At 37.5% G+C, this 25148-nt stretch overlaps 3 protein-coding genes across 3 annotated transcripts; all 3 read left to right on the top strand.

Moving 5' to 3' along the window:
* The first annotated feature begins 1149 nt into the window (after nt 1–1149).
* Nucleotides 1150–6906, top strand: LOC112434980 (uncharacterized). The gene is made up of 5 exons (XM_076885481.1): nt 1150–1331; nt 2057–2167; nt 2270–2308; nt 2387–2535; nt 5529–6906. The coding sequence occupies exons 2-5, from the start codon at nt 2164–2166 to the stop codon at nt 5943–5945; spliced, it is 609 nt and encodes a 202-aa protein (XP_076741596.1). The 5' UTR covers nt 1150–1331; nt 2057–2163; the 3' UTR covers nt 5946–6906.
* A 500-nt stretch (nt 6907–7406) lies between these two features.
* LOC101481973 (uncharacterized) lies at nt 7407–11866 on the top strand. Its single transcript, XM_004539347.4, has 4 exons — nt 7407–7512; nt 7611–7931; nt 9485–9630; nt 11209–11866. The coding sequence occupies exons 1-4, from the start codon at nt 7446–7448 to the stop codon at nt 11542–11544; spliced, it is 870 nt and encodes a 289-aa protein (XP_004539404.3). The 5' UTR covers nt 7407–7445; the 3' UTR covers nt 11545–11866.
* A 240-nt stretch (nt 11867–12106) lies between these two features.
* LOC101484441 (uncharacterized) lies at nt 12107–17858 on the top strand. The gene is made up of 5 exons (XM_004539093.4): nt 12107–12231; nt 16009–16308; nt 16510–16551; nt 16702–16809; nt 17023–17858. Exons 1-5 carry the CDS (start codon nt 12192–12194, stop codon nt 17322–17324), a joined length of 792 nt encoding a protein of 263 aa, XP_004539150.3. The 5' UTR covers nt 12107–12191; the 3' UTR covers nt 17325–17858.
* The last annotated feature ends 7290 nt before the right edge of the window (nt 17859–25148 follow it).

Genomic DNA, 25148 nt, shown 5'->3' with positions numbered 1-25148 from the left:
AGTGCTCCATTTTAAACCAACATTAAGACAAGACAGACAATACGCTAACTAAGAATAGTACAATATATACATATATATACATACATACATACATAAGTCACTTATGAATAAATATTTGGAAAAGAAACATGTGTAGTTGTAGCAGCAAACAGTGTGTTAAGTGGATGCGTTGTACAGGGAGATGGCCACAGGCAGGAATGATTTCCTGTGTCGTTCAGTGGTGCTTTTCGGTAATCTCAGTCTCTCACTGAAGGAGAAGGAAAACACTGTAGCTAAGCTTTTAAACAGGGAGGTTTCAGAACTTTAAAATGTATTCACTATCAAACTCATCTACAGATGTAGATGACTTGATCACAAATCTAACGCTACGTGCTAAAAGAAAAAAATATAGACAACTATGGCATAAAACTGTGCTGCTGTCAACGAGTAACTGTCAGTTAACTGAGGCCGTCATCAAGTTTGTGTAGGTGTCAGTTCTTTGAAGCAGTTCCTTCCTTTCTTTGCTTTCACAAGTCAGGTCAATTCACGCGAGAGGAGTGCAGCTGTGACACATCTGCGGAGGCGTGTTTGCCCCCCACTCGTCACAAACAAACGCTTCTCTGCACACCGTGACTGCTCTGTGCGCTTATAGTAAGCTCGCACCTTGTATTCTTTCGCAATCATTTGTATGTGACAGTGATTTCATTTACTTGGTAAATATTTTCGACTAGTTTACAGTTTTATCGCGATCGTGACTTACAATATAATTCAATTCATGTGCACAACCTCGTACAGTGGTGGAGCAAACTGAAAGAGTTTGACCAGTCGTAAATACCTGAAAGGACCACCAAGATAAGAACCACTGAGCTGGCAGTTTATCAGCCAAAATGAAGACCATCTATATCATCTGTCTTTTTTGCAGTAAGTGGCTTAGAAAAATTATATTAATGTAATTAATTAACGTATTAATGTTTTCTAACATTTGTTTAACTCCGGGATGCACTATATCTTGCCAATTTTAGCAGCTACGTTGGCAGATGGAAACAAGTTGATGAAGATAGAAGGATTTCAGGGCAGAAATGTCTCCTTCCAGTGCTCACACAGACTTGCATGGACGTATAATAAATACTTTTGCAAAGATCCATGTGGGAGCGAGAAAGACAGGCTGGCTACTGTAAAATCTGGTGGAAGAGCAGAGTCCGGGAGGATAACTCTGGTGGATTCTGGAGATGGATCCTTCACTGTGACCTTCAGTGATCTCCAGCTGTCAGACTCACATCAGAAATATTGGTGTGGAGTGGACAGGCCTGGTTTGGACACATACACTCAGATACAGCTCACAGTAAAGAAAGGTATGTCATCATTTTATTTCTTCTGAGTTTATTTTATCAGTACGCTTAATTTGAATTATGCATCTGCATTCTTACTTCAAAAGATAAGGAAAAAAAAATACTCCACGTTTCTTATAGTTCTTTATTTCAGAAAAAAATTACTGCATATAAAAGCATAGCTTGTGAATTAAAATGCATTTTATAATCCGGTTTATAATCTGGTGGTTCCAAGTAATTTCCCCTCGTGGCTTGACTGGATCTTCTTGTTAAAAGATTCAAAAGATTTATTTCCCCTTTTTTTTCTTCTCACGTGGATTTATTGTATTTTTGGAGGCTCAGTGAAGAAAAACATCCAGTTCATAACATATTAGAAACATCAGAGCATTAAAACAATCAAATAGGTTTATTTTAACTTTTTGTTTTTCTTGTTCTAAGTCATCTCTCGATAAGCTATATTAATACAAAGTTGTTAAAACTAGCTTCTGGACACCTGTAGTGAATACATCTGTAAAATGCATCAATTCCTTTTTGCATCAGTATATTAAAAATTCCACTTATATATCCATGACATAAAACTTATTTTGCAGAAAACATCCCTAGATATATATAAAAAATAAAGGTATCTAAAAACAGTAATCTTATTGCGGAATTAAATTTTGAATGAAAAACTTTTACTTTTAGAATATATATATTGTATATTGATTAGTTAATAATAGTACCATAATTTGCCCCTTTCTCTTATACAGCTGTTGAAACTGAGACACCTGATGTTCCTACCACATGGACATATCAGAATACCAACACAACACAGTTAACAACTGGAACAGACACCATTAAGCCTACAAAACCTTCAATGGGTATAAAAACAATGTATTACAAATTATTGATTTACAGTCCTTACAAATATAAATTCTGGATACATTTTACATAAAGAAGTAATATTGAGTCCTGTTTTGCAGAATCATTCTCCACTAAAGAACAACCTAAAATCAGCACAGGTGAGTTTCCACTTGAGGATGTGATTGGTGTATAAGTTACTGATGAATAAGATGATTCTATAATCTTGTTTTCATCAGGCACCATTGTGTATGCTGCAGTCGGGGGCATTGCTATGGCATGTCTCCTGATGCTGACAGTATGCTTCAGGAAGTACAGAAAAACCTCAAAACCTCAACTACAAGTTTGCTTCAACAACACAGATGTCAGCAGTGCGTATCAACAAGAGGTATGAGATGGAAAATTGGAGATCACACTATCAGGAGGTTCATTCCCTCCTAGAGATCAGTGATTGCCTTAGACAGCAAATTAAATAAAGTAGAATATGATTGGGGTTTTTTTTTTTATACATCAAATGTAAGTATGTGACGAGGGGTTTTCCAAAAGTCATTTCTCATTTTTTTATATTGTGGAATTTTTCAATGGGGATGTGTTAAAACCACAGTGTTACATTAGTGTTGTGCTAAAGGAATGGTTTGACATTTTAAGTAAAATGCTTCTTCCCCTTACAATTGAAAAGTCAAAAGTCATATTGTGTATAGCTCTGGTGATAAATCTGGGTCAACTAAAAAGGTATTCTTGCAAAGTAACAGATACTGGCACTGGAAGTCACTCCTGTTTCAGAAGCACACACTCACTGACACCATTAGATGCAAAGATAAGTTCTACTGTCTTCCTGTTAAAAGTAGCAAGATAAAAATACTAACCTTCAAGCAACATGATGGTTAACTAAGCACAATTAAGAAAGTGAGAAGGGGGAGAGATAGTCTGGCTATGTCTGGTGATCTGGTACACAGAGAAACTGAATTCTGCATTCAAGTGTCTCAGAAGTACACTGACTAACATTTTACATTTCTGTTTAATTTGTAGTGAATTACATTTAAAGAAGAACACAGAGGCCTTTTTGAGTAGAAAACTCATACACTACCAGTCAAAAGTTTGGACACACCTTCTCATTTAATGATTTTTCTGTATTTTTACTACTTTCTACATTGTAGATACATACTGAAGACATCAAATGTATGAATTTATGGATATTTGCAGCAAAGAAAAAATATAAATAACTCAAAAAATGTCTTATATTTTAGATTCCTGAAAGTAGCCAGCCTTTGCTTTGTAACAGCTCTGCACACCTTTCTCTCAGTGAGCTTCATGATGTAGTCACCTTTTCCTTCTTAATGGCATTGGGACCATTGTGTTGTGCAGAAGTCAGGTTGGTGCACAGCTGACAGCCCTATTTAAAAACTGTTAGAATTCATATTATGGCAAGAATCAATCAGCTAAGTAAAGAGAAATGACAGTCCCTAACCCATCATTATTTTAAGAACTGAAGGTCAGTCAGTCCAGAAAATTGCAAAAAAAAAAAAAAAAGGGCTAACTGGCTCAAATGAGGACTGCCCCAGGAAAGAAAGACAAAGAATCACATCTGCTGCTTAGGATAAATTGATCTGAGTCACCAGCCTCAAAGATTGCAATTTAACCACACCTCAGATTGGAGCCCAGATCAATGTTCCAGTAGCAGATATTCCTCTCTACATCAACTGTTCAGAGGAGACTGTGCGAATCCGACCTTTATGGTCAAATAGCTTCTAAGAAACCACTACTAAGGAAAAGCAACAAGCAGAAGAGACTTGCTTGGGCCAAGAAACACAAGGAATAAACATTGGACCAGTTGAAATCTGTATTTTGGTCTTATGAGTCCAAATGTGAGATCTTTGCTTCCACCCACCATGCAGAAAAGGTGAACTGATGGTCTCTACATGCATGGTTCCCACCGTGAAGCACAGAGGAGGTGGCATGATGGTGTGCTGGTGCTTTGCTGGTGACACTGTTGGGGATTTATTCAAAATTGAAGACACACTGAACCAATATGAGTACCACAACATCGTGCAGCAACATGCTATCCCATCTGGTTTGCGTTTAGTTGGACTGTCATGTGTAATTCAACAGGACAATGACGCCAAACACGCCTCCAGGCTGTGAAGGGCTATTTGACCAAGAAGTATTGTGACAGCTAACAACGAGTCTTTCACATCACTGTGGAGGAAATTCAGTCACTTTAGGAAAGCTTTTTAAGCCTGATCGCCTATTTAAGGTCATACAAAAGCATCTTTAAGTCTGGTCTTTGATTGGACCTAGTCTTTGACTCCCAACACCCTCTGGAACACAAACTCTCAAAACATGTGGTTAACCAGACTGGGCTTTCATCAAATCAGCAAAGATGCACAGGAAAAAAGGTCAGACACCAACTAGGGAGAATCAGGACAAACAGAACAATATTGCCATTTTTCTGCATAATCCATCATACAAAATGTAATCAAATGGAAAAGTCTCTTTTTAAAACTTGTTTTATTAGTTTTAATCTTTTAACTTTATGCATCAAGCAAAAAATTTAATTATATGCAACATTCTCTGACTGGAAGAAATTTGTTTAACATTTAAACCTATTTTCTGCACATTCCAGCACATAAAATATTTTATTGTGTGTTTACACTCACTCTTTCAAATAGATGCAAGTGAAACACAGCAGAAAATAAATAAAATCAAAGACTAGCGGTCCTGTTGTTCTATTTTCACCTGTAAAGCAGGAGTGGGGTAGGCGGAGGTTTGCCCTGGTGCAGGTGTGCCGCAGCGGTCAGTTGAAGAATCCACGAGTTTCTCTGTGAATTTCCCATTAGCCTACTTTTCCTTGGCAGACAGGCTCTATTTAAGTGTTTTCTTTATCAAACAGGTCTGGACGTTAGCAATTCTAGGTGTGTAGTGAAATTGAACTCAGCTTTTCAAAAACAGGTTAATTAATTACTTGATGATTTAACAAGAGGATGCATTTACTTTTTCACAAAGGGCCAGAAAGATTTGGATTACTTATTTTTCCTTAATAAACATTTTTAATGCATTTTGTATTTACTCCAGTTCTCTTTAAATAATAAACAAAAATGTATTTGATGCTCTGAAACATTTAAGTGTAAGAAATATGCAAAAAACTGAGAAATCAGGAATAGTGGAAATACATTTTGATGGCACCGTGCATGCCTCTATCCTTACTGTAGAAAGATTTAGATTTATACATTTTTGTCTAATTCACATAGTAATTACTCAGCTAATAAGTAATGCTATTCAATGCCATGTGAGTAAAATAAAATAAAATAAATATTTTGAACATATAAGAAAATTCTGATTTATTTATTTATGTTTGTTTTTTTATTTTTGTCTGTTTTCAAGGGAGCAGAGCATCTTCAGAAGTTACCTGGGCGTTCCTCTATTCATACACACCATCAAAGACTGGATCCACCAGCAACTGAACCAACAGAAACGACATCTAGCCTACACCTTCATATCTATGAGAACATATCCGTGTCCAAACTTGCTGCAGCTTCAGAACATCCACCCGCAGAGCATCAAAATGACCACGATAATAACTCTGGGATCTACATAAATCCTTTGCCAGATGTAATATCTGAAAGAACAGGTGTTAGCAAGTGTAGGAAACACAGAGATAAACCTTTGACATCCAAAAATACAACGAGCGGTACTAATAGTGCATCTCCTTGTGTCTCCAGAGCTCCCTGTGAATCCACCGAAGAGAAGCCCAGAACACTTTGGTTTGGTTTAGATTTATCAGGAGTAAATCAGAGTTGATCTCAAAGATAGAATGTATATATTTTTCTGACAGTTATAAGCAAAACCTATTTCCATCATTATAAGCTTTTACACTAAATGGTGCTGTTAAGTGTTTTGATTACACATGTGGTTTAATATGTGTCTTAATCAAATTTACCTTACACTGGAGAAAAAAATGTGTGTGAACTACCATTTGACACTGTTAATATTTCTAGGTAAGTTCAGGGGAAGTGCTGGACTACATCCCTAGTGAATGAATACATTTAGCAGCTAGACTGCGTATTTGCCTTTGGTGTGAGTTTGTAGTAAAAGTGATTTGCACTTTTTCACTTAGTTAGTTGTAGTAATGATGTAGTTCTGCATTTGTGATACATGTAGTGTATTTTGAGGTTGATGCTTATCTGGAAGTATTTTGTGGGAGGGTAGTTTCAGTAGCTCCCTTTAAAAAAAAAAAAAAAAAATAGAGGTCACCACAGGAAACGCATGTATTCCGATGACTCCTAGTGGTCATGTGAATAAAGACACATTGGCAGTGAGGGCTGATATAAATAACCAAATATGAACTTCCTGTACCTTACTACAAAAAAATCATATTTTTGTAATATAATGTCACACTGATGCCTAGCTTTCAATGCAGCAAAAAAAAAAGCTCTTTCAAGATGGCGTAATTTATTTGTCAAAAAGACAGTGACTTGTTGACAGTACATCTAACATAAAAACAAAGACAAAATTAATAATTTCCAACTGGAAATAAGCCATGAAGCAGTTTCAAAAAGATGCAGCAGAGAGAAACAAACAAAAATGTTGAACCCTCTAAGCTTTTTGTTTAATGCTTTCTATAAATAATAGTTTCATGTATTTTGTCTAATATTAAAAAACTAAATCTTCTACTTAAATGTCTGCTTGGTAAACCTAGTTGGCCAACCAAGTCTTGTTAATCATGCCTGTTAACATGCAAATACCCCTAATTAATACGAATACTTAATAAATGCTATATTAGACCTCAAGAGTGTTTGTTGTTTGTTTGTTTGTTTGTTTGTTTGTTTGTTTGTTTGTTTGTTTGTTTGTTTGTTTGTTTGTTTGTTTGTTTGTTTGTTTTGTTTTGTTTTGTTTTGTTTGTTTGTTTTTGGGGGGGGGGGGGGTTGACTTGGGAGTAACAGGCTATATGGAAAATTTTTCCAAGAACCTACCAAATTTTAGTCCAACATTAGTTTCTTTTACCATCTCTATGAAAAATATAAAATCTCTCTACCTGCTTAATGCTGAAGAAAGTTCGACAGTCACTAAACGTGCTGAATAACTGGTGCACAGTTGGTTTATTATAAAAAATGAAACCGCTTCCTGCAGTGGTTGAATGTTATGGGTGTACAGTTTTTTACATGAAAGAGGAAGAGTTTCAAAGCCATAACCATGAAAGCACCTGACTGAACACAGGGAGACAATCATTAGTCCAGGTTGTTACCTTCTTCAGTGGCTGAGGGGAGAACCTGACTCTGGCCTGAAGGTAAATTAGAAGTAATGGGAACCATCTTAGACTCATGGAGAATAACTACAGCTGTCATTATTACTATACTACACATCCAAGGTGAGTTTTATAGTATTTAGATTTAAAACCTAGTACTAGACTGCTTATTACAAAAATAATTAAAATGTGTAACTAACACCAATGTTTTATGACAGCAGTAATCAGCACCAAAACCACAGTTTTTTCTGGTGTGGAAGGTGAGAGTTTTGTCTTCAGATGTGACTATCCAAATGGCCTGACGGAGAATTTGAAGTACCTGTGCCGTATTGATGAATGCTCCAGTTACTTGATAATGACAGACAAACATAACCGGTGGGAGACCAAAGGACGCTTCTCCATGTACGACAACACCACTGGAAGCTTCTTCATTGTCAAGGTGGATAAACTGAGGTTAAATGACAGTGGGACGTATCAGTGTGGAGTGGATATCAGCCTCCAACCTGATTATCACAGCGCCATAAAACTGAATGTTTCCCAAGGTATAGTATAAATATTTACACCACAGTTCTCAGTTGGCTGGCTAAATATGGTCTCCAGTTATGCATATTTCAACTACTCAGAGCAGACTGGTTTCTGGTTAGTGGGAATTGTCCCATAGGACAACCACAACTGATCAAATCAAATCAAATCAAATCACTTTTATTGTCACATCACATCAACTGAGATGATATAAGTAAGTTAGATAAGTTAACTAAGGCTAAAAAATAGAAGGTATATGTGCTGTTCAGCAAGGTGATGAATTCACAGGAATAAAATATTATAGCTCTTATGAATTCTGTTTGTGACCCCAAAAATAATAGGCCATAAATGACATTCATGAGAAATCAGTCGTACTAATTCCATGTTCTGCTTTCATGAGGTTTCTGTTTCTGTAAAGATGTACAGTGGAGTCGAAAAGTTGGACTTACTTTTTATTTTAACTTTATCTTTTAAAATATTTCTATGTAAATGTGAAAATATCTTGAAAAGCTTTAAAGTACACACTTATAAATTAATTTTGTATAATTAACTGACCAAAAGCAAATTTGTGTTATTGATTGTGTTATTGCTTTGTTACAAAAGGTCAGATTCAGTTATCTCCTTTTCATGTAAACAACATTCAAGCAATATTCAAGTGTATTTAAGGACATTTTTTCCCCCGTTTAAGCATTAGTGTAGTTTAACGTTCATAGTTTCATAAGTGAAACTCAGAACATAAGGGACTTTCTCGTCAATTGACTGGAGGTTTCTTCTGAGGAAGTAAACAAGACTAAATCATTTGGGTAACATACCAGTATTTCACAGACATGATCGGAAAGGAAGCCATGTCTGCTGCTGAAAGTTTGAGACTTCTGGCCTGAACAGCCAAAATAAATGGAAGCGTTTATGAAGATAAAAAAGGAAAAGAGCGATGCAGCAGCATATCAGACCAACAGCGAAACAGGGTGGTTAGAGGCTATTTTGGGCTTGAACACGTGCACAGAATCAATTTCACTCTTAGCAAGGAGAAGTGGTACTTCAGTCTCATGAAAACTTTTCCACCCAGTAGTTTACATGCTTGCAAAGAAAAAGTCACGCTGCAGTAACATATTTAGCAATTTGAAAAAGAAAAGCATTTTTAAAAATTGAATAAGAATTCAATTAGAATTTTCAATGCATTTTCCAAGGGTTGGAGGGCCAGAGACTAAATCCCAGCCACTATAGGGTGGCCTTAAGCACACCCTGAACAGGCTGCCAATCGTATGCAGGGCTAACACATAGAGAGAGACAACCACTCACACTATGGGGCAATTTAAAATCACAAATTAACCAAACCTCATTAGTTGCATGTCTTTGGACTGTGGGAGGAAGTCGGGGTACCTCTGTGCATACTTTCATTTTATTTGCTCATTTATAAATTCCTCTTTTTGTATTTTCATTTTCCTGTAAAAGTAATACCAGCCAATAGTGAAGACACAATAGAGAGTAAGTGATGTGTTTGATGTGTTTGTGTGCGCGTGTATTTTCATCTGTTTTATTAGCACTGAGATTTGTATTTGTGTAAATGTTCCAGCATATGAACCTCAGCTGTTGTTCCACCTGCCGCTGGTCCTGACTGCTGTTATGTGCGTGGCAGCACTCATGTTTGTGTGTCTGTTCACATTATGTCTTCTACTGGTTCTGAAACACAGAAGATCAATCCCACCGCAGAATAAAGAGGTTTGTCCACCACAGACACTTTTAGATATGCTAGCAGTATAAGCAACAGCAAAGTGGTTCAACACTGTACATTTGAAGTTTCTCATTATTAGTCAGTAACATTTATGAAATGTGAAACATTCATGAAACCTAAGGTTATATCGCAATAACAGGTCAAAATGTGAAGAGGATGTCAGTGATGAGTCATAAAGGTAGAACATAACATGTCATAAGCTTACTCTGGAAAAACACACCTTCAGAAAGGAAATAATAGTAAAATCACTGCATGGAGTTGACAGGCTCACAAAATACCTTTACCTGGCAAATGTTTTCTGATAACTATTTTCCTAAAGCTAATGTAAGCTGTGTGTTAGCAGAGATACCTACAAAAACAATAACATTGCTGACAAGTTCTCTGCTGTAATAACACAAATAAAAACACTTTGACCAACATAGCAAAAAGTATACAGTAATCTAAAGTTCACTTATCCCCTTAACATCTAGTTTGATACATACAGTTGAGACTTATACAGCATCAGTCTGATTTGAAGATGAATAAATACATTTTAGCAATAAACTGCAATATAAGACAAATTAAAACTCATATATGCATTTGTTTTACATTGGATTAAATTATTTCATGGTTCAGGCTTTAAAGTCTTATCATGTTTATCTTATGAGTAGCAAAATGATTCCCACAAACAGTGTGAGTGAGTGTCACGATCACACATGCATTGTGTCTTAATGCTCATGCCCACTTCTCTGGCCTGATAAAAGGTCTGGATTTTTAGTTTGGAAGCTTTAAAAGTTTCGTTTTTTGTTACAATATGTCCCACCATCTCCACTACTTCTTTGGACATGTTTTCAGATTAGTGGTAGCCGAAGGAATTGACATGGAGGTATGTTCACAAAATACACTGGAGAATGATATGCTTGTTAGCCCTGTAGTGTAGTTGAAATCTGTGTGTAATTACTCGTGTGATGACTTCTTTAATTTTCCAAGTCTCTGCTTTGATTAAAAACTGGTAGTTTTTGAAGATGTATTTATTTCCAATGAACCCTTCCTCTAAGGCAGAGGTTCTCAAACTGTGGGCTGTGCCCCCACTGGGGCATAAACAGAAGTGGTGACTTTCCATAGAGTATAAAACCATTTTGATGCTTGTTCATTAAAAACCTTTTTTTACCACTTATCTATTTTATTTTTCAATAATGTATTTAAAATAAATTAATTAATTGAAAAGGACCAGAGTTGAGGATGAGGTTGATGACCAACAAACTGACTATCGTCCTCACTTTTCCCTTACAAAACATGTGGGAGAATCTTTGGCAGCTGTCACTTGAATGTAATGTGTGGTTTGTCTGCTCTGGCCTACTGAATCTTTTTTTAAAGAAGGCTCTGTAGAAAAGGCTCATTCTAAGCTAACAAAAATACAATCATAAATAGTTACAGGTGATGAATCAAAATCTATATACTCCATGTATGCCTATAGATACACAATAGTGTTGTAATGTGTAATTTGACTGCAGAAAATGCCACATTGTTTACTCAGCACAAAGAAAACATGATCTCACTCTAAGTGTTCTTCTGGTATCTTGCAGATAACGTCTGACTATGAGACTATGATGCCAGGTCTAAAAGCTGAGCCTCAATGTTGCTGCAGCTGTTCAGCCCCAAACTGCGGTGATCCTTCATCTTTACCATTACCACCACCACCTGACCTCTGCTCCAGCTTCCTACCAAAGCATCGGGAGTCTGCTCTCTCATTCGGCGTTGGTGAATATGTTGATGTGGATGTACTAGGAAATATCTGCCAGTACCAACATCTGGATCTCAGCCAGTTAGAAGAGCATGTCTATCACAGTCTTCATGTACATAGTTGTCCTAAACATGAACCTATTAAAGAGGAGATGAACTGTTTAAATGTCAAAAGATAATTCTGGGCTAATCATACCTTAAGTCTTAGTAGTGTGGTTTCAATCAGCCTCTCACAAAAAGTACCAGTGATATAGAGTAGCTTGGTAAATCTGTAATTAATAATTCAACTAATGAAATCAAATGACCAATCCTGATCCAGATCCTGATTTAATATATTAGTTTTATCCTTTTACAGTGTTTGAATGACAGAAAGAGCTGAGTAACTCAAAACTTTTGGATCTTTATGCAATTTCTTTAAGTGTATATTTTTGTTTTGTTTAAATGGCAAAAAGAAAAAAGAAAAACAAAAAAATCTGAGTGGATGGTTTAAGCAGTGTCACTGTGCTCTACAATTTTTATAATATTTACCAAAATAAACAAACAGGTTTATATCTGAAGTTTTGCTTGTAGTTATTATTTACTGACCTGTTACCTCTTGATTACTCATTGTGAGAAAAGCGCATGGGAGGGACATGCTGATGGTCATGGTTTTTGGGGAGAGAATCAGACAGAGGAAACTGATGAAAGACAGGAAGTGAAAGGAAAAAGAGGAACCCGTGAAGAAAAGCAGACTTGGTATTCATTTAGAAAGACTCGCAAGGGCAAAGAATCAGGGTGATTAAAGTAAAGCCCAAGGACGGTAACAAAAAGAAACCTTACGTGAAGCATGGAGATGACTGTGATCTTTGTGATATTTCTTTTGGAAGGTAAGTTTACTGTCCTCTTTTAACTGATCCTTTTACAAAAACCTTTGCACATTTCATGGGAAATGCCTCATTTGCGTATTTAAACACAAATTTTGCGTAACAAAAATAATTATCAAAGTAGGATTGAGCGATAGTGAGAAACATCATCAAGAAATTCAAAGAGAGTCAAGCAGTACAGAATAATCCTGGCAGACACAAGAAAAGAAATCTTTCAAAGACTTCAAAAAGAAAAGAGATGTGGCTAAAGACCTGAAAACAACTGCCAAGAAATTAGTGAATAACTAAGTTGGGAACTGTAGTTTCAAAGAAGACAATCACTGCAAGGTTGCAGAACAAGAAATATCTTGATGCATGCTCAATCATCCAGGTAAGTAAATCCCCAAGAGTTGATTCTGTTCCTCTGGACGTAGTGTTTTCAATGGGAGAAACATTTGACTTCTTCAGTCTCAGTTGACTGCAGGTTTCCCCAATCTTATAAACAGTACATTTGCATTATGACTGAAACTAACACCACTGAAGGAACAATGGGCTGGGAGGTCAGTTCCTTGATGATCTCGGGATGATCTGGCTCTAGAGTTGGCAGTTTGTCTTCTAATCGGAAGGTCGCCGGTTCGAGCCCTGGCTCCAACAGTCTCAGTTGTTGTGTCCTTGGGCAAGACACTTCACCCGTTGCCTACTGGTGGTGGTCAGAGGGCCCGGTGGCGCCAGTGTCCGGCAGCCTCGCCTCTGTCAGTGCGCCCCAGGGCAGCTGTGGCTACAATGTAGCTTGCCATCACCAGTGTGAATGACTGAATGTAGTGTAAAGTGCTTTGTGGCCCTTAGGGATTAAGTAAAGTGCTATACAAATACAGACCATTTATCATTTTACCATTTAATATGGAAATTCTCATGACCATTGATCAAAGATGACTGATCAAAGCACATTGGTCAAAGGCCACTAATCAAAGACCCTCTCTCTGAATGAGTACCATTCAGAGAGAGTTGGGGAATGGCTACAATCACAGCATTGTAAGATGGCGAAAGATGTACCCTTTGCTATCCTACCCTGGAATACCATGAAGTCATTGGTTCACGTATGTGGATGACACCTGGGTGAAAATCAAATCTCAGGATGTTCCACAATTCACGGATCACATTAACTTGGTGGACCAACACATCAAATTGACCAGGGAGGACATGAAAAGTAGCAGGTTAGCCTTCTTAGACTGTGAGATTTCCATCACTAACGGGGGATATCTAAAAGCTGATGTGTACCGTAAACCTACGCACAAGGATTAGTATTTAAGATTTGACTCTCATCATCCACTGGAGCATAAACTGGGTGTCATTAGGACACTACAACATAGAGCGAATACCACAGCGGCCAGGGAAGCAGAATCACATCAAGAAGGCCCTGAGTAAATGTGGTTATCCCAGCTGGACATTTGTAAAAGCTGAGAAGGCACCTAAAGAAAGTCGATCCAAGAGAGAAGGACAACAGCTGAGATGCATTTTTTCTAAACACCGTGTCTCTGTGGCTTTTAAACCTTTTAAACCCAAAACACGCTTCACCAAAAATTGGAGAAACAGAGTAAAATAGTGTACGCTGTCAAGTGCCAGGAGTATTCCCAGGATTTATACATTGGGGAAACCAAACAACCTCTGGTGAAGCGGATGGCACAACACAGAATAGCTACCTTGTCAGGCCAGGACTCTGCAGTCTATTTACACCTACAGGCCAGTGGACACTCTTTCAAGGATGAGGATGTACACATCCTGGACAGGGAGGAACGCTGGTTTGAGTGCAGAGTCAAGGAGGCCATTTACGTGAAAAGGGAAAGACCATCTCTGAATCGAGGAGGTGGCCTAAGGGTACATCTTTCACCATCTTACAATGCTGTGATTGCAGCCATTCCCCAACTCTCTGTGAATGGTCCTCATGGCCTTTGATCAGTGGGCTTTGATCAATGGTCATGAGAATTTGCATATTAATGATCAAGGAACTGACCTCCCAGCCCTTTGTTCATTCAGTGGACTAGTTTCAGTCATTATGCAAATGTACTGTTTAAAAGATTGGGGAAACCTGCAGTCAGACTGAAGAAGTTACTTTTTTTAGTGATGAAACTTTTCGCCCACTGAAAATGTTACATCCAGATGAATCAACTTTTTGGGAGAAAAAGAAATACTAAAATTCTGCAAAAGACACATCTTCAAGACTGGAGTATGCCACGGATAACCTGGAAAACCATTATGCATACTGTAAGTGTGTCCTTTGGTCAGATGAGACAAAACTGGAGTTCTTTGACCACAGACGCGCTGCTTATGTTTGGCAGAAAATGGGAGAGGCATACAATCCAAAGCCATCCTCACAGTGAGTATTATGCTGTGGGGATGCTTCAGTGTCTCTTAAATTGGGAATTTCATCAAGGTGGAATAAATCATGAGGAAAGAAGGAAGATTTGAAGATTGTTAAATAAAACCTCAAGCAGTCAGCATTAAAACTGGGTATTGGCTGTTGATTTGTGTTCAAACACATCAACAACCAAAAATAATCATATGTCACTTCTGCTGAAGAACTTCCTCCAGAAGATTAAATTGAAGGTTGTTGACTAGCCTGCACAAAGCCCTGATTTGAATCACATTGAAAGGCTGGGGGGTGACCAACGTCCATAAGAAATATTAAATCTGGAGGTTAAATCTGGAGGAATTTGAGAGATTTCCCAAAGAAAAATAGCTGGAATTGCTCAACATAAGACTTATTGAAAACTACAAAAAAAAGACTGCAGGCCTTTATCCAGCAAATAAACAACTGACTATTCACATCCATCCATCCATCCATCCATCCATCCATCCATCCATCAATTCGCTACCGCTTCTCCTTTTCAGGGTCGCGGGGGGCGCTGGAGCCAATCCCAGCTGTCATAGGGCGAGAGGCGGGGTACACCCTGGACAGGTTGCCAGTCTGTCGCAGGGCTAACACACAAAGACAGACAACCATTCATACTCACATTCACTCGCACATTCACACCTAGTGGCAATTTGGATTATCCAATTAACCTATCCCCACAAACTGCATGTCTTTGGACGGTGGGAGGAAGCCGGAGTATCCTCCCACCGACTATTCACATCATAGTGGCTAATAGTTTTGATTAAAAACTGTTAGTTTTTGGTTTGATTAAATAAGTTGTTTAATGAGTGCAAAGACCAAAAAAATGTAAGCATAGCATCTAGAATAAAACTATGTTGATGTTTGAAAAAACAAACAAACCCCAAAACCAAAAATAAGCTCCTTGCTTATTTTTGTACGTAAGCAAAATACTGAATATTAAACTATATTTGCACATAATACTAAAAAAGGCTAATGATTAATGCAATGAAATATGAAAGTTTTCTTTTAACTGTATTTGGTATTATAGACATGGACTCTGTGCTGCTGGGAAGTAAAAAGGATTATATATTATATCAAATGTAATGAATCATTTTTTTCCACACTTGGTTCTGTATGATGCGTAAGAGAGGGCATATTCATAATATGGTTATCTCAGAAACAGAAAGCTCTGTCTTTTAGCTAAGAAGAGCTGCCTACCAACTATTCTTATTTTGTTTTTCTGCAACAGCCAATTCAACGTATGCTGGCTGAAAGGCGGTAGTCCTAAAGAGAAGACAGCAAAAATGGCTTCAGATAGTGGATGAACTACAGATAATACAGAGTATAGTTCAAATATATACTTCTGATTATAAACCACAACATGATCTGACTGTTGGTGCTCTGTGTGTGTGCGCGTGTGTTTTTTCTAGGATTATGGGAGACTAAAGCTATGTCAGTAACAGGAAACAAGGGCAGCTCTATCACAGTAACCTGCTCTCACTCCAACGCCTACTCCACCGTCAAATATTTCTGCAAAGGACAATGCACATATCAAGACATCCTCATAAGCAGCACTACCATTTCAAATAAAAAATACAAAATTGAAGATAAAGGAAATACATTCAGTGTCACTATCTCTGACCTGAAAGAAGATGACTCTGGAACTTACTGGTGTGGAATTGAACGAGTTGGTTTGGACACATATAATCAAGTAATCCTTACAGTTTTAGGTGAGTTGATTATATTCTGTACGTAAAGCTTTCATTATGTTATCTGTTCTGACTTTCAAATTTCTTGTCATTGACAATAGTATTTCACAACAGGGTCTCAGATTGTGTTTTCTGCACCAGACAGTGAAAAAAAACTGAAACACTAGCTCAGCAGAGCTGAGGCAAAATTAACTTACTTCACTTCCTGTTATTTGTGCACAGCTAACCAAGATAAGGCAGCCGATACACATGCTTCTCTTTCTGGTAAGGAAATGGCTGTGTGTGTGTGTGTGTGTGTGTGTGTGTGTGTGTGTGTGTGTGTGTGTGTGTGTGTGTGTGTGTGTGTGTACATATATCTGATAAAGTCCAGTGTGATATATTGTTGCTGATTTATAAGACCTATAACGTTTTCAGAGATGGTGGTGTATACTGGAGTAACTCTCGGTGTGGTGGTGCTAGTGCTGGGCGTGGGACTTCTGATTTTCTTCAGACATCGAAACAGCAACATCAATGCATCATCTGGTATAAAAAATTAACAAACTTTTATTTGCGTAGCTTCAAAATACTAATTTAACAGCCGTTTCAAACACCACAGTTGTTGTCACTGGCTGATTAATTCAATAATGTGGAACTACATAACTAACTATTCTCAGGAAGTCAAAGTCGAGTAAGGATGAGGGTAGTTTTGATATCAGAGGAATGACTGATTGCTGGTTCGTCTTTACCTCTTTACAGGACAGTACTATGACCTGGTGTTCAGGTCCTGTCAAAAACAAGATGCCTGCAATGACAAGAATGCCTCTCCATCCAAGGAGGATCAAGAAACAGATGGTGGAACTAAGAGCGCCAATCAGCATCAAGATACATCAGAGCCTCAGAAGGACTCAGGCAATCTCATCTACACGACTGTTACCTTCACAAATCAAACAGAGTCCAGCATGGCTGCACCCGACTGTGTAGCGTCTATAAAATCATCCTCTAAGCCAAAATCATCAGAAGAATCTACAATCTATAGCAACATCTCAACTCAATGCTGATGTTAGACAAAGTATTTCTACTGGAACATTTCACTTCTTGATTATAACATGTATTTTCTTCTTGTGATTTAAATATTTTAAAAATCCAGCTCCAAGTTGTTATTTAACTTCATATCAGGCATAATGTGTAATGTGAAAATTATATACATAGCAAACAATACATAGATTTTTTCAGACTCTGTTTTTCTATTGTATACATGCTTATTTATATGAGACTGAAACTGAGAAAGTGATATGAGCAAAGAAAGAGGTTGTGGGTTCATTCGCATGTGTCTAACGTAGCTTTGTTTTGATTAAGGTCCCTAGAATAGGATCAAAGCCCTAATTTGAATTTTGACTTGGTGACCTGAAACCTGATGGATTGAAACCAAAGTTTAAAAAAAGACCATTCAGACTCAGACCATTTACCATTTGACTGTGCAGTGAGTGTTGAGCACTGAGCACAACACATCTCTTTTTCCAATGATTTAAAACAGGTTTATTGTGTCTAAAATCTTGTTTAAATAAAATCTCTGAAAATAAACAGTTCAAGTATTTCATAAACAACTCAAATTCTGCACATTTGTTTCCTCTTTGAAGATGACTGAGCAGTAGCAACAATTTTGCATGCCTTTTTGACAGAGCTGTGATTGGGTAAGACAACTAGACCCATCAGTCACCAGAAGGTCTTTTGTAAGTAAGAAACTGTTTGAAGGAAAGCAGAGTTATACTTTGAGTCTGAATACAAAACACACAGATGATATGTGTGCCCCCAGAACCTACTTGTCAATTGTTTCTTTAGTGTTTAGTGTTGTTCTGTATGTCATTACAAATGGACTGCAGTTTGCTGAGAACCTTGTCAGTTTGCCTCTTGCCCTGTGAGAGCTGGAAGGGGCTCCAGGCTGCAAACCATTTTAGAACATTTAAGCTTGTTCTCTACTAGTGATGTGTGAATCATGAACGAATTGTTCAATACTCGAGGATCACTTTACTGACTCATGAATCATGATTCACAAGCCCAACTGACTCACTGACTCATCCCTGTTGCTGTTAGCAGCAATTTATCTAGCTTATAATTAAAATTGTGGAGAAAAACACAACATCCAGTATCTTAACAAAAAAAATTCTGCTCTGAACTGGAAGAAAAAACCCTGAGTAGAAGCTCACATCAAGAAAATAGCTCCTCGGTTCACAGTAGCATCGCTCTGCTAACATGCTAGCAGCACATTTGACCTACTCAGAATCAGAATCAGAAAGGGTTTTATTGCCAAATGTTGAGCAGGTTTACAACATTAGGAAATTGCTACTGACCCCCTCCCTTCCTGTGCTGAATCATAGAGCGAACGAATCACTCACTCACCCCCTCCCTCCCGGCTCACAGCTTCTTCTTTATATTTAACACATTTAAGGAAAATACTAATAAAATAAAATAAACAAAATAAATGTTTATTAAGCAATTTTGATAGGGAATTGCTTACTTTTAGAAATGTTTTGCTCTTTTTTGCTCTATAAAATAGTTGTTTTCTTTTAGAATCATTCATCTTAGCAGTAGGATATACATGAAAAGAGAAACAAATTAAGTTTGAGTGAAAATGTAAATTTTTTTCACTCTCTGGTCAACTGACTCAGTGAAACAAATGACTCAAAAAATCCGATTCACTTTGGTGAGTGACTCATTAAAACTCGATTCAGTAAAAAGAATCAAATTTACCATCACTATTCTCTACATCAATTAATGTTACCAATCTATATTAATATGACACAATTTAACTCAAATTCCTTCAAGAAAGTGCGCTCAACATTCTTCTGTGTCTCTCATGTTTCTTGTTTGGCAGGATGATCTTGCATCATGGAACCCTTTTGTTTTTTTTAAGAGAGTAAATTGAATTTTATTTGCTCTAACTGCATTGCAGATATGCACAGTTTCACACAGGTTTCAAGCTACAGCAGTAGTAGCTGCAGTAGATTTTTACATAATTCCTTTTTGTGACTGATCTTGGGAAAATTTAGCTAAATATATAAAAGGATCCTGACTGAAAAAATGAGGATATTATTAAAATTCACTCTCTGCATATTGACTGGTAATATCATTATCATTTTTAATATTATCATTCTTTTCAACATAAACTGTAAGCACAGTAACAATGGAAAGCACAATAAAAAAAATGCCTTTGCATGATATATAAGTAAGTTAACTAATTAAATACAATCCTTGAACACAAATAAATTTCTCAGGTAGTTCTACTTACTTGGGTACTTGTATTAATTTTCTTGCTGATTTTGTAGCTGTGCTTTTTACTCAATAAAACTTATCACATGTGCACAGTAAAATAAAATAAAGTGGTCAAACAGATTTTGGAAAGTGGAACATTTTGGAATTTCTCCGCTGTACACCACCACTATACATTTATAAAAAAAATAGATGAGATTGAAGAACAGACTTACACCTTAAAGGACTTCACATACTGGACACATAGAAATATTTGGCTTAAAAATATGTTTTTGGACTCACCTATTCTTAATGCAGCCGTTCACACCAAATGCTTAATTGCACATGACAGATTTGCAGCTCAAGCCCAATTTGTCCAACTTTGTGCATGTGATTAAATACACCTGACCAATCGGCCCACTGCATTTGTTAACAAGTGCCCCTGTGTCTCAAAATGCACTGAATGTGCAATGATCTAGATATTTCTATCTTTTCTTGTTTAGAAACGTCACAAACAGCCCATCATTGCTTAGCATTTACTCCACTTTTCTGTAATGCATTTTTTGAGGACATATTTTTGCAAAAGATGCTTTCACTGTTACACAATAAGTTTTTCTTCCAAAAGATTCTGAATTTTTTATGGTTTTGTCACAACATGCTTGGTGCAAAGGCCTTTAATTCAAGTTATTTAAAAAAAATGTCTTGTATTAACATTTAGGAATTACAACCACTTTTGTCCACAGGCCCCAATTTTTAACGGGCCTAAAGCTGTTGGACAAACTAAAATAATTACACATTCAAGGAATGATTTTAACACTTAGATGAAAATTTGTTTAGGTCAGTGACTCCCTGAAGTCTTGAGCCTATGAACATCACCAAATGCTAAGTTTTCTTTCTTTGACATACAAGGCCTTTACTGTAGCCACAGTGAAGCAGTTGGTGGTCCTGGTGCTGTCTCCAGCAGCGGCTCTGGCTCTGCCTCTGGTGCCGGCTCTGCCTCCAGCACTAGACCACATTTCACAGGTATGTCTCACTAAGAAACACAGAAATAAAGATCCTCAAGTCTTTACATTTATCCTGAAAAAAAAAATAATTTGTGCTTTGATTTTTACACTCACTGAGACTCAGTTGGTAGACCTGGTGGTGGCACTTTCTCTGACGCCAGCACCAGTGGCAGTGCTGCCTCTGGCGATGGCTTTGTCGGCACCCCTCTCTCCAGTGACAGTGACTCATCCACATCCACTCATTCCAAGTGAGGGCTGGAAATATCATGAAATATACATACACATTCTGTTTCATCTATATTTAACAGTATCAGCTGTCAGATCAGAGACTTTCTTAAATGTGAGTTACGCCTAAATATTTCAACCATTGTCAATGGAAGATCACTAGTCCATTTTGGAGACCTGTCCCTCCCTCAATGTCCATATATGAAAAGCTAAAAGAGAGTGCAGCATTGTAGAACAGAGAGGGCATCGGGGATTATAAATATCACACTCATTAAATCTGATATAGCATGAATGGAGGATCTAGGGTGAAGCTATACTGAAAAGCAGCTTGCAGATGTTCATTGGTTGCATAGAAAGGTGTTTAGCTGAGCCATCAAATCAGCCAGATCATCTTGATTTACATTGGAGTTTCAATTTGTGGCCTCTCTGAACAAACATTCAGCTCAACTTTTGAAACAGAGTGTGTGATTTAACAGTTGAAAAGAGAACATTTACTCGCTCAGGATAAACAGACACACAATTTATGGTTTATATTTTTTCGTTTGTATTTATTCAAATCCTCCTACTCCATCTCAGCATGTCGTTGTTGAGAAATCATCAAAGGAGAGGATACAAGCTAACAAAGAGGTATGTGTGAATGCATGTGTGTGTTCAGTTGCATCATCATCCTATCATCCTGGTCTCCTTTTTCTTAACAGGAAAGTATAACAGATCATCGTTATGATGAGATAAAGGAACAGTAACAGCAAAAGACCTCACTGCCATCTGTTTATGCTACTGTCAGTCCTCTTGCAGACCTGGTCCACTATGAATCTGCCAAGTTTCAGAAAAACGGGAACACACTTCCTGACAGTAATAAAAATTGATTCACTGAAAAAGAGCAGGAAGCCACCAGTCCTCCAGCAGCAGAACCAACTCTCTATTCAGACGTCACAAAGGGGCAACACTAATAATATAGTCACTCTGTGAAGAATGTCTCAGGTCTGGTACTACACACTCCAGTTCCGCACACTCCAGTTCCACACAATCCAGTTCCACACACTCCAGTTCCACACACTCCAGTTCCACACACTCCAGTTCCACATAATCCAGTTCCACACACTGAAACTCCAGGGTGAAAACCTCCAATCCAGCACTCAATCTTGCACCCTCCACTTCTGCATCCTCCAGTCCCAGTTTTGCAACACTTGCACCAGATGTCATAGGTATGACACAGAGACAGATCCTCTTGTCCAGGTGTTTCCAACTCCAGTTCTCGAGAGCTACTCTCCTGCAGCTTTTAAATGCATCCCTCTACCAACACAACTGAATCAAATGGTTGAATTACCTCTTCAGCATGCCATCAAGTTTGGCAAAGGCGTGGTAACAAGCTATCCATTTGAATCCGGTGTGTTGGAACAAGAATGCATCTAAAAGCTGCACGACAGTAGCTCTCGGGGACTGGAGTTGGGGACTCCTGCTCTAGTCTATACATGACTCCAGAGGGCAATAAATTGTATGCATTGTTGTTTATACCTTTTTGCAGGTTGGCCTATCGTTATTGGGGTGTGTCTGGGAATATTGCTGATGATTTTTGTGATTGCACTAATACGGTACAGACAGAAACTACTCAGGATGTCAGGTGAGGACTAGAAATTTGACAAAAATGCCATTAGATCAGCCAGATCTGCCAGGATTACAGTAAAGCTTCACTTTGTGGCCCGTCTGAACAAACGCTCTGTTCAAATTTTTATAACAGAGTGTTAACAGTTAAAATGACATGATTTACTTGCTCAGGATAAACAGACACAAAAACAAATATGATGTCCTTTACATTTATTCAAATCCTCCCCCTCCTCCATCTTAGCACGTTGTGTTGTCGAGAGATCGTCAAAGCAGAGGATACAGTCTGGATATAACAAAGAGGTACGTGTGTGTGTGTGTGTGTGTGTGTGTGTGTGTGTGTGTGTGTGTGTGTGTGTGTGTGTATTTGTGTATTTGTGTATTTGTGTATTTGTGTAGTTTGCATATGAGCACTACACCTGTATCTATCATCCTATTATTTTCTTTCTAGGGAAATACTGGAGATCCTAATCATTATGATAAGATAAATGAACAGAAACAGCAAAAGAGCTCATTGCACACTGTTTATGCTACTGTGAGTCCTCATGCACCAATCCTCCAGCAGCAGAGCCAACTCTCTATGCAACTGTCACAAAATAGGGTTAACAACAACAACATCATCAAGCTGGGATGTGTTTTCCATGCATAAATATTATTCATACATCTAAAATAGATGGAGAAATGTTGAATGGATTTCAATTTAGCATATAATTTTATCAAATACTTTAGTTAAGGCTTGTTTGATACTTACGTAGACAGCTACTTCCGTGCAACTGATATAAGATGCGATAAGCTGAACACAGCTTCAACCGTCTGTTTGTTGAAAAATAGTAAGGGACCGCATTTTCTTGTTAGTAACTGTAACGGCGTTGTAACGATAGGAATAGTAATTCGTTAGATTACTCATTACTGAAAAAAGTAACGCTGTTAGTAACTCCATTATTTGTAACGCCGTTATTCCCATCACTGTTTAACAGCGCTGATAAACTATGCCAATAAACCATATCACCGTAAAAAATGAGTGAACTCCCTGAACACCCACCACACCCTTAACTGGAGGCCACTTAACTGTAGAACTAAAACCTGATAAAGGGAATGAAAACTGATGATACTGAAGCTGTAAGATAAATAAAGATTGAAAAAGCTGCTAATGCACAAAAACAATTAAACACCTATTAATTTATTGTTATTATATATATATATATATATATATATATATATATATACAGACGCAAACTGCATTATTTGCATATAAGTGAATAGCGTAACATGCAACTATGTAGTCATGCCAGCAGCCAAAAATAAATACAATAGTGAAGTCTTGTGTGTTATTACCTGTAATAAATACACAATAGGATTGGACCCAAAATTTGTAACTAGGTATTGTCAAACTACCATGTAAAATGAGGCATAGTTTTACTGTAACTCTGAATACACAACCAGAGGCACAGCACAAAACTCTTTGCCCTATACATAAGCAGTCTCTGTGCCTCCCCTTACTTTTACAATCAATATCTCATGTGCATTTTTGGATTTTTTTAATGATTAATAATTGAGTCAATAACTGTATTGGCCACTCTGTAGTGGTCATTGGGGTTGCCAGTAATGAACTGGTCACATGCCAAATGTAATAAAAAAATCTATAAGTCTCATCATATTCTAAGTGTCATTTCTGAGCATACTACAGTCTACAGTTATTTTCTGGTTGGATGCATTTTGTGAGTCGTATTATTAGTATTATTATCATTAGTAGTAGTAGTAGTAGTATTTTCTTCACTGTAATTTACATATTACCATGTCATGAAAATCTTAAGAGTTAAGATCTGAGTTGTCTAACATATTCTGCCTTCTTATTTTTCCCAACACAACCTTTATTTGCCTCTCTCTCTCCTCATCTACATCCCCATCAATTAAATTGTGCCAAATCTGACATTCACACACTGTATTTTATTAAGTAAAACATAATTTGTTAGTTGTGCAAATCAGAGTGTCACGTTTGCCACCAGGTAGAGCAGATCTCAAATGCAGGACTCTTAAAAGACCAGTGAATTTATTTACAAAGAGGATGTGCAATAACAATCCCAAACATGAATCCCATAACAATGCTAGTCCTGATTCCCAAATCTCAAGGATTCTCTCCAAGTCAGCTCTCCACAGTTTGTATACCACTGGTCTCTAACAGGTAACTCTGCAGGTTTACTGTATACAAGAGGACACAGGTAAGTTTCTTTACTAAACAAAAGTAGCAAACCAACTAGTACCAGAGCTGGGATTTACACTGACATAGTAGCGCAACAATTCAGCAAAGACTTAAGCGCAGCCATTCCCTTAAGTAAGGCCACTGCATAAAATCCAGAACACCACAACACACATGTAGACACACAAACGAGGACAGTAGAGAGGAGAGGCAGAAAGCACGAGTGGGATAAGACAGACAGAAAACAGTCAGTTAGACGATGACAAAGGGACCATGACAAAGACAGCCTCTACTATTTTGGAATCAAAGTGCAGGCACACAGCTACTTTATCCGGAAATTTAATTATAATAAAACTCTACTACATTTTCATAATTCCATGCCTCTGGATAGACTACATTAATACTTTTTCATGCAATGGGTAGATACGTAGAACACCTGCTAACTAATATCTGGTATTATAATTATTTTGATCCAAAGATAAGAGAGACATTGTGGACATTGTTTTATGATGAATATTTTGCTTGAAGCAGCGAAAGACGTCATAACATGCAGCTGATGATTAGCTACTATGAGTCAACACTCTCGCTCTCCATCTGTTTCTTTCTCT

This window comes from Maylandia zebra, linkage group LG6, assembly GCF_041146795.1.
Source record: "Maylandia zebra isolate NMK-2024a linkage group LG6, Mzebra_GT3a, whole genome shotgun sequence".
Classification (NCBI taxonomy): Eukaryota; Metazoa; Chordata; class Actinopteri; order Cichliformes; family Cichlidae; genus Maylandia; species Maylandia zebra.
Note: the sequence above shows the minus strand (reverse complement) of the source record. Positions and strands in the feature narration are given on the sequence as shown.

What these genes read in the sequence shown, in the direction of transcription:
- LOC101481973 (XM_004539347.4), top strand. Translation starts at nt 7,446, where the DNA reads ATGGGAACCATCTTAGACTCATGGAGAATAACTACAGCTGTCATTATT. An exon ending in TACTATACTACACATCCAAG is followed by an intron (nt 7,513 to 7,610) that starts GTGAGTTTTATA and finishes TTATGACAGCAG; the next exon opens with TAATCAGCACCAAAACCACA. An exon ending in AAAACTGAATGTTTCCCAAG is followed by an intron (nt 7,932 to 9,484) that starts GTATAGTATAAA and finishes TAAATGTTCCAG; the next exon opens with CATATGAACCTCAGCTGTTG.
- LOC101484441 (XM_004539093.4), top strand. Translation starts at nt 12,192, where the DNA reads ATGGAGATGACTGTGATCTTTGTGATATTTCTTTTGGAAG. An exon ending in AGTAATCCTTACAGTTTTAG is followed by an intron (nt 16,309 to 16,509) that starts GTGAGTTGATTA and finishes ATTTGTGCACAG; the next exon opens with CTAACCAAGATAAGGCAGCC. An exon ending in CAACATCAATGCATCATCTG is followed by an intron (nt 16,810 to 17,022) that starts GTATAAAAAATT and finishes ACCTCTTTACAG; the next exon opens with GACAGTACTATGACCTGGTG.
- LOC112434980 (XM_076885481.1), top strand. An exon ending in ACAACCTAAAATCAGCACAG is followed by an intron (nt 2,309 to 2,386) that starts GTGAGTTTCCAC and finishes TGTTTTCATCAG; the next exon opens with GCACCATTGTGTATGCTGCA. An exon ending in GCAGTGCGTATCAACAAGAG is followed by an intron (nt 2,536 to 5,528) that starts GTATGAGATGGA and finishes TCTGTTTTCAAG; the next exon opens with GGAGCAGAGCATCTTCAGAA.